The sequence below is a fragment of the Rhinolophus sinicus genome, chromosome 3, assembly GCF_057876585.1.
Source record: "Rhinolophus sinicus isolate RSI-liver-muscle chromosome 3, RSI-T2T, whole genome shotgun sequence".
In the NCBI taxonomy this organism is placed as follows: domain Eukaryota; kingdom Metazoa; phylum Chordata; class Mammalia; order Chiroptera; family Rhinolophidae; genus Rhinolophus; species Rhinolophus sinicus.
In genome coordinates this window covers 175045782-175059639 of record NC_142503.1, presented here as the reverse complement: position 1 = coordinate 175059639, position 13858 = coordinate 175045782, and the positions used below count along the sequence as shown (strand labels likewise).

General features: G+C 38.6%; 1 protein-coding gene across 1 annotated transcript in view; it reads left to right on the top strand.

Annotated features, from left to right (window-relative positions):
* Window positions 1-13509, top strand: part of SYNJ2BP (synaptojanin 2 binding protein) — a 32501-nt gene extending 18992 nt beyond the window's left edge. The window contains exons 3-4 of the mRNA XM_019733543.3: window positions 8196-8291; window positions 9063-13509. Of these exons, the coding sequence (XP_019589102.1) occupies window positions 8196-8291; window positions 9063-9203 (237 nt within the window). The 3' untranslated portion in view covers window positions 9204-13509. The remainder of the gene's footprint in view (window positions 1-8195; window positions 8292-9062) is intronic.
* Window positions 13510-13858: the final 349 nt, after the last annotated feature.

Here is a 13858-nt window from a genome sequence, read left to right as displayed (position 1 = left end):
CTATGAAGGGTAGAATTAGACAGGGAGAAAAGGACACAAACCTCAATGCGAGAGAATTTATTAGACATAGGCTGAGATGAGGAGCCTTTCTTCATTGCCTCCTAGAGAAAGAAATTATTGAAAGGCTACTCAAGTTTTTAAAAGGGGTAGGAGATAAATGTCAATGAAGAGAAAAGTAGATGTCTAAAAAAACTCAGCTCACTTGACCTTAACATTTATAGCAAAGAGGATTTCACTTTATCAAAATACAAGAAATATTACAAAGACCTATACAAGATATTAAATATTACAAATATGTATATAACACATTACAAAGAGTGATTCAAGTTTATGTTCTGGCCAATTAAGGAAAAGACGTGTGAAAGAAGAGGAGAAAATGCAAGGCAGATACAGAGAGAAAAAAAAACAGAGAAAAAGTTGGAGCATCTCTTGTGTAGAAGAGAAAAAGCTCAGCATATCCTCTGCATTCTATCTAGCACTACATTCATTGACTCCAGTTTCCCTTTCAAGGGTTTGCTCCAAAATTCTTTCTAGATCCCATTCCTTAAGAAATAGTGCCCCTGTTGCCTCACTCACCATCCTATTCCCTCTCTACCCTTAAGTGAACTTGTTAGGCATTAAGCATTAAACGGTTACGTCCATGCTTTAGCTTACTTTATCCCTTTTATGTACTTAAGCATTCATTTATTATTGGCTTTGGAGTCTCTGTAAAATGATACTAAAGTATTGATTAGCCTATATTCCCATTTATTCTTTATGGGCTTTCCTGTTCTCCTCACGTGGAGAATTTTTCCATGTTATAAAATATGCCCCAACTCTTTCTTTTAACTTTTGCTAGATAATCAAACTAAGAATATGTCCCTTCCTTAGCATATACCCATTTTGGATAACTAATAGAAGTATCATTAAGTGATCTAGATTTCCTGGGAGTTGTTACTATTAATGTAATCTTTCCATTTCTCCCGAAATACCCATGTTTTGTCTTAATTTCTAGTTCTAAAATTAAATAACTCCATGATTTATTATGCGGTTTTCCCTTTCTCATCAAAAGTGAAATTTAATTTTTTGTAATCATGGTGGATGATTTAAACTAAAAAAGAAAAGAAATTTCTTTAATGAATGTAAATGACATTTAAGGCCCTGTTATATCTGACAAGCATGAAACAAAAACAGATATTACCAATAGCAGAACAGACCTGAAGTTGAGATGAGGGCTGGAGATTCCTCACCCAAAGTTCATTTTTTGTGTGTGATGGTGAAGATGGTTTAACATTTGTATAGATTATCAGGGAACCTGGGGAAATTTTATTTTTGTGGGAAAAAAAACTAAACTGTCTAGTTTTCTCATTCCTCCCATATGTCTGCCTAAATGAAGGGAGGTGGATAGTCAAGAATAATCCATCCTCGGTCACTGTACTTATTATGAAGCTCAGGGTGATGGGAGCTGGTTATTATGCTGCACAGATGAACGTTCCATTTTGACCAAACCCCTTACATAACAAAAATGGCACAGATTGGGCTGTTACTCAGCTGCATTTAATATTCTCTTCAAATACAATTAGTAACTTGGTGAATGAAAGAGTTGAGTAGTCATCAACATTTATCAACTATTGTACTTGATGGCCTGCAGAGCACTGTGCTAGGTGCTATGGAAAATTAAGACTTGTCTCTGGCCTTAGCTAAGAAATCAATGGGAAAGACCCACTAAAAACCCTCATCCAATCAGCTGCAGAGACATTGAAATATACGGACCCCTTTAGACAGTGTACCTCTAAGGAGGAGCCTTTGTCTTCTCATCTCCATATTCCCAGCACAAAGGCCTGTAGCTGGCACAGAGTAAGCATCTAGTAAATTAGTTGTTCTGTGAATGAATTATCGCATAACTGACTTTTTTGGTTGGGCCTGATTAATTGGAACTGGATCATTTTATTTCTTCTTTCAACTTTGATGAAAAAAGAGACCCCTCCCCCCAAAAAAAAATTGCAGTTCATTTCAGCATCTTCGTTAAAAATTAAAATATCCAGAATGTAATCTGATCAGTGCTTATTAAATTGAACCGATTCTTTCTCTACATCTTACACATCTGCATTTATATTATCCTATAGTTAGAGCTCTTGCAACGCTAACATTATCCTGAGATAATCTTAGATTATCCTGAGGCAATTCAAAATTATTGATCATCAAAGAAAATGAATTTAAACTCCGTTTACTCATTTCTTAAGGCAGGAAATAGGAAATGCATTTTTAAAGACTGCTAACAACCATAGTTAAGGCAAAAAAATTGTATGTTTCCCCATCAGTTAACTAGAACACAGCCATCCCAATTCTCTGAACATTTAATCCGCAAAATTGTCTAGCATATTGCAAATTTGCCATATCTCAGGTTCAGTAAAAGTTACTATTCCATAAGTTAAGGAAGCTGAAGTAGCAAGTTTAATAGTGTTCTAAGATTTCTAAGTTTAGTAGCTGAAAATGCGGTCTAAGGACCATCTGGCCATTACCTGGGAGCTTGTTAGAAATGCCGAGTCTCAGGAACCTTCCCTGACCTGCATTATAACAGGATCCCTGGGTAAGTGTGAATAAAGTGAGAGAAGCACTTCAGTAGACAAGTGTCTTTCAAACCTTTTAAATTGTGGCCTGTAATAGGAAGTACATGTGTACATACACACACAACACACACACACACTTGAAACAAGGTTTAACAAAATAATACTTATTTCTTCTATATGTGATGCCTTCTGACATGTTTTGTTTTCTTCTCATTTCATTTTAAAACAATTCAATACTGGTCTTGACCCACTGGATTGACGTCACTATCTTTTGTAATGGGTCACCAGACCGATACCTGAAAAATCACTACTCCAGTAAATGGAAAATCATTGATGAAATCCGTGGGTGCACAGAATATGTATTAAGTAGGGAAAGTAGGCTGGATACGGGGACCAGTTAGAAGACTGTTTCAGGCAGTTTAGGTTAGAGCTAACTCAAACTTCAGAATCACCTGGAGGGCTTGTTAAAACATAGATTGCTATGATGGGGCCTACTAATTTTCACTTTGAACAAGTTCCCAGGTTAATGCTAATGCTGGTGATTTGGGGGCCACACTTTGAGACCCTCTGGTCTATGTTAGTAAAAAGATGGTAATAAAGAGTGGATTCCACATATATTTAGGGGTAAAGTCTACAGAACTTGGTGGTTAGTCAATATGAAATGAATGTGTAAAAATGCTTAGAGGAGGTAAATGTTGGAGAGCAAATTTGGCTTTGGAGTAGAGATGACATTGTGAAGAGAGAAAGAATCATGATTTGTTTTATGGGGCTGGTTTAAGAGGCAAAGTGAGAAATGGTTCTTTAAAAAAGAAATTCCCTTTGCATTTCTAAAAGGACTCTTGTTTGGGTTGTATTTTTTTAAAAAAAAAAAAAAGCAATTAGAGTAACAGTCCTTATATTAGAATACCTTTCGGCTTAACTGGGAGGGTTGAAAGGCATAACTGGCATAATTTGCCTGTGTCCTGTATAGCACCTTCTTTTTTTTTTTTTTTTTTTTACCTGATGTCACCAATGTCTTTCTTCCCTGTTAGCAGAAGGAGGCTCAGGTGAGGAACAAGATTACACACTAGTCATTGGCAGGTGAAGCTGCCGATGGCGTACAGGCCTTTCAGCTCTGTGTAACACTGAGAATATGGCCATCAGGCTTTGTGTAGTTAAGGTTTTTGCATGGTGTACTCTGCAACCAAACCTCAGGAATCATGTGACATTTATTATACTCACGTCTTGTTCAAAGCACTATTCAGGTATGATAGGGGCCATAATGATGAGTGGAGATACAACCTCTCCAGGTTATTTACGGTAGAATGTAAAGTGGTGTGGTGTAAGGCAGAGTTCAGCTTGAACTTTAAGATGGTTACTTAGCATGGAGATTCAAAAACGCAAATCAGTCACATCCAGTGGAGTTTTCTAGAAAGGCCTTGTCAATGAAGTGGCAATTAACTAAATTGCTTTTTTTATTTTAATGCTACTTCAATATATACAAATAAGTAAAAAATGTTAACATATAAACACCTTATATTTTTATACAACTCTGAAAATTTTAAATGTGTTACGTTATATACAAATTAAACTGCAAAATCAGTAAAAATTCAATGTACAGCATTAAAGTGTTGGATAGTGGTATGTTACCAAAATAAAATCCTAGCTTACAATGAAAATTTCTATAATTTAGTGTTTGAAAGTGAAGGTTTTGGGGCTGGATGGCTTGAGTTTGAATCCTGGCTTTGCTGCTTTCGTTCTGTATGCCCATGCACAAGTCGCATAGCCTCTCTAGTTTTATCACTTATAAACTGGGGATTCCTAACTTCTATGACTATTGTGAAGACTAAATAAGATAGTGCATGTAAAGTAAGTATCAGCTCCAGACATAATAAATACGCAGTGATTGCTGGCAATTATTACTGACTACTATGGCAAAGATTATTTTGAACTCAGTATTCCTGCCATTGAATGTCCTATTAGTGACTCAGTTACCCCACTTGCATTCACATTACTTTGAAACTTGGCTCTGATATTGAGCGATGACATCTTGGCATCCGTTGACATGACGGCATCATTAACTTACTTGTCTGAGAGAAAATAAGTACCTATTTCTCTGCAATGAGAAATGCAGTTATCACATGGGTTAGGTTAGTTAAGTGAGTATTCTTACTACAATCAGCAATCTCATGCCTCTTCTCTTCCCCAGGAACTAACTAGAAAATTGAGTCATTGAGAATGACTCAGTTGAGAGAGCCTAGATTTCTTTCCCTGTGGCATATCTATCAAAACAACAACAACAACAAAAACAAAAACAAAAAAAAGCGCATCCTATTTAAGATCAACCTTGGAAGATAAATACAGTTTTTTAAAAGAAAAGTGTATTCAGATGGCAGATACAGCTTAAGCACAAGTATGAAAATAAGAATATATGTTTTTTTATACCACAGGGTCAGTGAGTTACATGATTTAGCTACAGCATAGGATATATGAAAGGAAATAATGAGAGATTAAATTGGGAAGGTAGATTTCAGTCATTTCCTGGAGGACTTTGCATACCAGGATGAGAAATGAGGTATGCACTCTTTCTTCCCCTGCTCCTACTTTTGTTTTTGTTTTTGAGCCATAAAGTGGTATGAACAGAATTATACTTGGGGAAGATTGGCCTGGAGACATAGTGTTGAATAGGTTAGAATGGGGGATTACAGTAGTTCAGCTGAAAGTATCCATAGCCTCAAGGGAGAGGTAATAGAAGGAACATAGCACCTGAGGACAGTCATTATGTTAGACCACAGGGTTTGGCAGTATATTGTATGTGAACATTGACAGAGTGGAAAGAGTTTTAAAGTATTATCAAAATTTTAGTTTGAAGGAATGATAGTGGCAATAAGAAGGAAGTTGGAGTAGTCTGGTTTTGTGGGAATAAATAAAGAGGCTGTGGATATGTTGAATTGGGGTTTAGCAGAATATCCAAATACAGGCACCCAAGCGGATGGCAAATCCAGAAGTAGAAGTAGGGATAAAAATTTGAGAGTGGTCTTGCAGATTATAGTTGAAATTGTGAAAGATCACCGTGGAAGAAAAGATACAGAGAACAAAGAACAACTGACATTGAGGAATATTTACTTAAGAAAGAAGGAAGAAAAAAAGGAGTCAGGAATAGTTCAAGAACTAAGAGAGCTATGTATTCATAAGCTAAGACAGGAGGTAACTGCAAAAGGGAGGAGATGGTCTGGAGACTGGAAAGGGCTACAGGACTTGGTGATTGGCATTTACTGCGACCTGTGGGACAGCATGCTCTTCCCCTCCCGCTTCATATATTATGAGATTACAAGGGAATAAAGAGTGAATGGGTGCTGAGGAAGTGGAGACAGTGTGTACAAACAGTTCTTTCAACAAGTATTGCAATGAACGAGGAGAGAAGATGGCCAGGAGGTAATGGTGCATTCCAGGAAATATTTGGATTGTTTTCTTAATAGATGAGGATAATTTTAGTTGCGACGGAGCAGAGGGTAATAATAAGTAAGGAATCAAGAAGAGTAAGTGACTACTTAAGTCTATAAGGAGACTAGAAGGACTATGATCTAGAGCACTAGGGGACGGTTTAGCCTCGATAAAGGAAATTGATCTAACTCCGAAACAAGGGGGACGGAGCAGTGAGAGGCTATCAAGAAACTTTGAGGTGGGGGGAGAAAATGGAGAGCATTTTTGTAAGAAGTTCTCAACATTCTCAAGAAAGATAAGACAAAGGAATCTGATGAGAGGAGAGATGGGCTTTGAAGTTGGGGTTTGCTGGTAGAAAGGTCCGGAGCGGCTGCCACTGCGTCCTTCCTAGAGAGTTCATCAGATGAGCGGGAGGGTTGTGAGGACGTAGCGGGCGTCAGCTGGCACGGCTCCGTGGTGGAGAGTGTGACTGTGTATTTGTCTCCAGGAACATTAAATTCAGTGCTAACAAGGAAGGCCTGGAAAGATGGCAGAAGATCATGGAGACAAGGAATTCTAATAGTTTACCAAGTGCTTGTTGAAATAACAACAGTGTGTCTAACCACTATGCTGTACACCTGAAATTAATATAAAATAATATTGGGGGAATAAAAGCAGAACAAAAACGTAGTGATCTTCCAATAAAAAAAGAACAGAAAAGCAATAATAACAAGAACTCCTAGATAGATAAGGATGCAATTAAAGTCTAAAAAGTTTAAAGGCTTTGATGAGAATAGAGGCTCCTCAGAAGAGGAACCGGAAATGTGACGGGAGTAGAAATTGTGGTTAGTTTTTAAGAGTTTGAGATATTGGAGCTGAAGCATGCCTAATGTTGAAGTCCAAGGCTTATGCCAATTGATGACTAACATGGATAGAGCTGGAAACTTAATTTGGGAAGGCAGACAATCTGTAAGTCCAGAGTGTTGGTAGATTAATTCACAAGGATATTGGCAGGAGATAGAGTGAAGGGACTATTATGAGCCTGTAGAAGGAAGACTGACAAGGAAGTCGAGAGGCTGAGTAAGACAACTGCTTGAGTTTCAGCTGAGCAGAGAATAGTTGGTGGGTTAAGGTGGAGGAATAGTACAGAAGGAACAGTAAAACGCAGGGCACTTTGATCTTCCTTCTGGTATTTTAAAAACCCTAACCCTAGCTCCTACACGTACTATGCCTTTTGGCAAATCACCTAACCTTGCTAAGATTCAGTTTCTTCATCTGTGAAAACAAGATAAAAGTAATGTCTGCTTCATAAGATTATTGTGAGAATTAAGTTAGATAATTTATAATGTAAAGCATATAGCACAGAACCTACTACATAAATACATTCGATGTCCTTGCTGCTGTTGCTGACATTGCCATGTGTAAAAGATAAGTAGAGCTTACATAAAGTGGGTGCTGCCGTGTCACTGAGTGCAGCGTAGGATAGATAGCACTTGTGGCCAGTGTTACTCCTGACACTAAAAAGTATTAGGTTGGTGCAAAAGTAATTGCGGTTTTTGCAATTTTTTTTTTAACCTTTTAAACTGCAATTACTTTTGCACCAATCTAATATTAATACCAGTAGTCCTTCCCATCTCTCACTTCTAAGCCTGACCTACACTGAAACATTTTTTAGGAGTTTGTATCATCACAGAAATAATGATTTTTAGGAAACTTGAGGAGGATAGGAGTATCCATGGAATCACGGGAAATTGTTCACAATAGAACAAGACCAATAGAAGGGGCTAGTAGATTTGTACCACATCAAAATAAATTGTGGGTGAATTTCATAGACTTATATTTCTAGAATTGAAGGTGGCAGTGTCAGGCATTAGGAAGAAACCTAGAAGACCATGTCAACTACAGGGAGCCAGGCTGATGCTTGTGGAAGACATACGAATACAGTAAGCATAGCCCAAGTGCCAAAACAAGACAGGCCATAGGAGCTACTAAGATGAAAGAAAAAAAACTTAGGTGCTCTTCAAATAGCCCACAGAACCTCAGTTCTAGGAAAACATAGCTTTGAAAATGAAAAAAGTTACATTGGGTTCTAAGTAACTTTACCCATTCTGCTAACTCTTGGAATTTGCTCTGTAGGAGTTTGGGTTTTTTTTTGTTTGTTTGTTTGGTCACATGAGTGTAAATCTTGGACTTAAGAGAGTTCGTGTTCTAGCTCTTACTGCTTTTCCTTGCTGGTTTTGACAGGTGAATGGCCAAGACCTAAAGAACCTGCTGCACCAGGACGCTGTAGACCTCTTTCGTAACGCAGGCTACGCCGTGTCACTGAGAGTGCAGCACAGGGTAGGTGTCTCTGCAGCCAGCAGCCTGGCTCCCGGCTTCTGTGCCTTCTTGGGAGTAAACCCTGTGGCGTAACCCTCAGGGGTGTGTTTAGCTTCTTCTCCTTTTACTTCCACTCTTTTGAAGAGCTTGTCTGGCATAAGAAACGGTCTTCTGGGACTTCTGCTTATCATTAAAGGAAATTCATAACAGTATGCTTGCAACCCAGGTCCTCGCTTCAGGATAATGTGCCTTAAAGTTAAAGTTTGACAACCAAATTAAAATAAAGGGGGAAAAGGTACAACCAGAGTCTTTTTTTTTTTTTTTTTAAGTAGGGAAGGAAACATGTGAAACATGACTGATAATCTTCCTAAGTAAGCATTTCTAGGAAGATGGATGTCCCCTGCCACACCGAAGAATTTCCAGGTTTCCTGTAGGATCAATAGGCTTCATCTCATATCTTCATTTTCCTGATATGATTGATACACAATAGGTTGGTGGAGGTAGTACAAAAACAGAAAGTGAGAGGTTGTCTGACTTACCTTCAGGGGTCCCTTTAGGTCCGAAGCCCAGTAAGGTTAAATGCCTCCCCATCAGACTTACTTTGTTTCCAAAGAATCGGTGATACTGATGTTGTCAACTGAGGACAAACAGACAGGATGCCCTCTGCTAGACGGTGCTTGGGTCTGCAGCTTTGGGTGGTCTAGAGACTCCAGAGCCAGGTAATGTGTCAGCTGAACATTTCAGTTGTCAGCACATATTGTCACTAGAGTTAACACTTTCTTTCCCTTCCAGCTACAGGTGCAGAATGGGCCTATAGGACCTCGAGGTGAAGGGGAACCAAGTGGTATTCCCATAGCCATGGTGCTGGTGCCAGTGTTTGCCCTCACCATGGTGGTGGCTTGGGCCTTCATGAGATACCGGCAACAACTTTGAAAAGCGTCCTTTCTTCCCGCGCTCCCGATGAAGACACATTTCTTCCTTCTCTCACGTCCTCCCCTGCCATTCTTCCGTATCTTTCCCTCTCTCTGCACAAGCTAACACATGATTGAAAGAAATTCCTTCCCATCCAGACCTTGCTGTTCAAAATCTCCAAATCCTCGTATTCTAATGGGAAAGTAAAGGCATTGTTTGAAGGAAAGCTGAAGAAAAGACTTGCTTAGAACAAATGAGCAGTTACACATGTTACTAGGACTGCCAATAGAAGTTCAGCTACAACCCAAAGAGGGAAAGGTCCAGTCTTCCCATCACCACGAGTGATACCAGTTTTCTTAGCTGGCATGCCTCAAAGGCCAGTTGTGTGATATAAGAGGAAGAGAGGATTTTTCTTTTTAATGATCTTCCTCAGGAAGTTTTTGTGGCCTTTATTTACTTTCTAACTACATACTTGGGTGCCTGTATCAAACAAAAGATAATGAGGAGAGCATTTTTACTTCTTTAAAAAACATATATACACACATATGCATATATGAAAGTATAATAGTAATGCCTTATGGAGAATTAAAGATGTAGAAAGCTATTCTGGTTTCTAGGTTTCTGTGAGGTATGATCTCAAAGTATGATGTAAGGTATGATCTTAATTGAAGTATTTGATACATAGTGGGAGTAAGAGACAGTGAGCTTTACAGGATGCCCCATCTGAGTCATTGAAAAAAAAAGAAAATCGAAGCAACTAATTTAAAATCTTAGAAATCTTATTTTCATAATATTAAGGTGAAGTTGAGGTAAAATGCCATAATCCAGCTTTGCACAAGTCAATCTGTTAAAAAACCTTTGAGATTTAAAGATAAATAAATCTTACCCTAGTGACTTTTTTGCTACCTCATGTCCTGTGAAAGAATCAGCTGGAATGATTGTGGTCAAAACTATAGTGATGGGGCCAAACCAACCCAATGAAAATACTCTAAAAAGGAAAAAGTGTCTCCGTGGGGGCACCTGAACCCTCTCAGGCTGTCTGCTGGTCTTCTCGGGTTCTAATAACAGGCAGAATCCAAGAGAAGGAACTGCTCCCTGGCAGGATGGGCATGACATCTGCCTTGCTTCTGGTTCAGTTAAGTTTAGAGGGTTTGGATTGCTAGTTTTTGAAAAGCCTCTACGTAAGGGTTATGGCTTTTAATGAATAAACCATTTTGTGGGAAAAGGGGGGAAAAGAGTTTTGTTTGCTTTAGGGGGTAAGGAAGTTTGGTGGGTGTTTCATAGGGAAACCTTGAGAGAAGGATACAGATGAGTGGGTGCTAGGAAATACTAAGATTATTAATGAGATGGGAATTGAAAGTTGGTTTTCAAGCACTAATGGGGGCTCCCAAGGCTAATTTTCTGGCTTCAAGAAAATCATTTCCAAAAAAAAAATTATTTTCATCCTACAAACACACTGGCAAGACTATAGGCCTTATAGAATCTTGACAGCAAGAGTATGAGGTAAGGAGTTGTGTCTAATTTTTAGCAAGGGTTATCTAGTGAGTATTTTACAAATGTCAATTGCTTATCAGCTTTGTTAAGACATTTTTGCAAAGAAGTGAAATACATATAGCCTCCACCCTAATGGGGTTTTTGGTTCCAGTTGGGACAAGAAAACTTACACATATAAAAATGAAATTAGCTGTATAGGCAGGGCAATGTAAGTTGGTGTCGCATTTATATTGCCGACAGCAAAAGAGAATGGTTACTGAATTTGAGACACTTGAGAAAGTTCCATGGAGGAAGGGGACAAGTTGAGGACCCTTGAGCTCACAGTCTAGTAGGAGAGTTCATAAATAGATGAAAAATTAAAAGTATATCATCAGATTAAATAAAAGTTGAAAACAATAAAATAAATGGTACAGAACACGATGCAGCAGCAAAGACGTGCAGACAACCATCACTTTTTTAGGAATTCAGAAAAAGAAAGCTGTCAGGTAATGACATGAGGCCAGAGTAGAAAGGGAAGGCTTTTAAAAATAAAAATCCCAGAAAGACTTTGCCCTCTTAGTCAACTATTCGTATAGGGAGAAACTTGCTTTAAGCAATCCTGATGTGACTTACGCCTTTAGACCTGAACTGTTCAGTGCCTTTGAGATTCACTCGGACGATTGCGCTTGTAGGTTCCACAGAGAAATGCTGACAGTATTCTAGTTCCCACTGCAACCCGCCCCGCTGTGGAGGCACAGCCCGATGCCCTCCCTGTATCTGGAGGTCTGTGCAGTAGCTTCTGCAGTGGGTCTGCTGCTTCCAAGATTCAGCTCAGGGTCTGGACATTAACTCCTGAGAGGACCCGACACGTGCAAAATGAAGCACAATGGCAAGCAGGAAGGAATGCTATTTAGTTTTTTATTTGTTGACATGTATGTAAAAGAACACCCATCCCATTGTCGGTGGAAGTTTTGATTTGGTTAATAATAGGGATTCTGATGCACTTTAATAATTTAGGTTTTTTCTGGAATTGAATAGCATTTAAAGATCAACATACTAAATTTTTAGGCAGATATGCTATTATATTATTTCTCATTCTCTAGAAGACTTATAGATAAGATATCGGAGTCCATTGTAGGTCATTAAAAACATTCATGCTCTTTATAAATTCAATCTAATATTTCTGGCACTTTATAGATTGTATCTTATATTCCTACCACCTAAATTACTGTATTCAAAGTTTTAAAAAATGAATGAAAGTATTTTTAAGACGATATACTTAAAACACTTCTCTATATCACATTGCTTCAATCATCTCTTTCCTTCTGCCAAGTTTTAATCTGTGCTATTGATTTAACTTAATCACAGCATCTAACCATGTATAATGGAAAAAGGAAATTAATATTTGTTACTGCATTCTGTGCCAGGTACTGTACTAAACCCTGATTGGTAACACTGTTTATGCCTCACAACTCCGATCTAAGTATTGTTATAAAGACACTAAAGAAAAGATAAAATTACTTTCCTAAGGTTACATCAGTGGTAATAATAGAATCAGGATTTAAACTCAACTTCAGGTGCCACCATCAATGATACTTCCTCACTGGCAGTGGTTGTCAAAGTGAGGTCTCTGGACAAAAGTATCAGCATTATGTGAGGACGGGTGGCCGGTTAGCTCAGTCGGTTAGCACGCGTGCTACTAACACAAAGTTGCCGGTTCGATCCCCACCTGGGCCACTTTGAGCTGCGCCCTTCTTTAAAAAAAAGGGGGGGGGAGCATTATGTGAGGACTTGCTAGAAAAGCAAATTCTTGGGCTTCACCCCAGACCTGAATCAAAATGGGGAGGGCACCCACCAATCTGTTTTAATAAGCCCTCTAGGTGACTGATTCAGCTAACGTTTGAGAATTACTGCTGTATGCCAGTAATTGTCCCCTTTTCCTCAGGTTGGAATTATCTAGAGAGTTTGTAAAAATTCTCATGCGTGGGCTGCACCTAGATGAATTCAATACAATCTCGGGGATGGGACTCGGGCCCTAATAAAATTAATTTCATCACGTGATTCCAGTGTGCAATGTCAGTAAAAAATGCTGTATGGCATTTAAACCTAGACACTACATAAGTTACAGACAGTGCTCCAGCCAAAAATGAAATTTCTCTAGGGCCTTTTTTAGAGACCCTCTCTTCGTGAGCTGCTTTCCCAAGCATAGGTGTAGAATAGGAAGTGGCTTCTGATTTGCTAAGGACTGACCAACCTCCAGCAAAATGTATTAGTGGGTGTTTCAGGTTGTGCATCTGTTAACGAACCAAATGTAGAACATTGGCGTCAAAGGGAACCAGAAAGATTCTAGGATGAATCTGTCCTAGAGATGAGAAAATCAAGGCTCAGAGAGGTGAGCTAATAACCCAGAGCAAAGACAGTTTGTTGCAGAGGTGCTCTTTCTGTCTCATTTATGTCTTGAATGTGTCCACTACATGATCATATGCAAAACTATCCTTTTTATCTTAGTCCATTTCCATCTTCTCTCTTTGGACCTTAAATAAAGACCAGGAGAACTGATTGACAGCTTAAGTGTACTGCAAGCATCATGCAAAATTGGGAGATGCCACAGAATAATCTGAGGAAGACCTAAGACCAAGTTCAATTAAGTGAGCTCTTCTGAGACTAATTCCAGTAGTTCTAATCTAGAGAAGTATGTTTTTTGATGTTCGACATTGTTTTTATTGTGTAAATAAGCAACTTAAGATGTATTTAAGAAATGAAACAACATAAGGAATATTAAGCTGTCAAGTATGTATGGGAGTGGAGTTTATGTAATTTCATGTGGAGTCAATAAAGATTTTATTCTACTCAACTTGAGTTAAAATTTATCTTTGGACGGGTGAGGGTTTTTCCTTCATTCAATAAATGAGTGCGTACTATGTGCTGGGTGTTGAGGATACAAAGATAAATAAGATATAGTCACTCTAAGCTGAAATAGCTCATTATCAGAAGGTGGTGGAGTATTTGTTGGTAATCTCGATGTTAAAGTATTTTTCTAACATCATCTAGAAGCAGAAAGTTGAGTGATGAAGCTCTCTACCTCTCACCTATAATAGGTTTAGAGTTGATTATCTTGGGGTAGGGCTCTTTGCTGTTTCTTTTTAATCGGCAAATCTTTCAGACCAGCACTTACATTCCAAAGGGCAATTGTGATGCAAAGG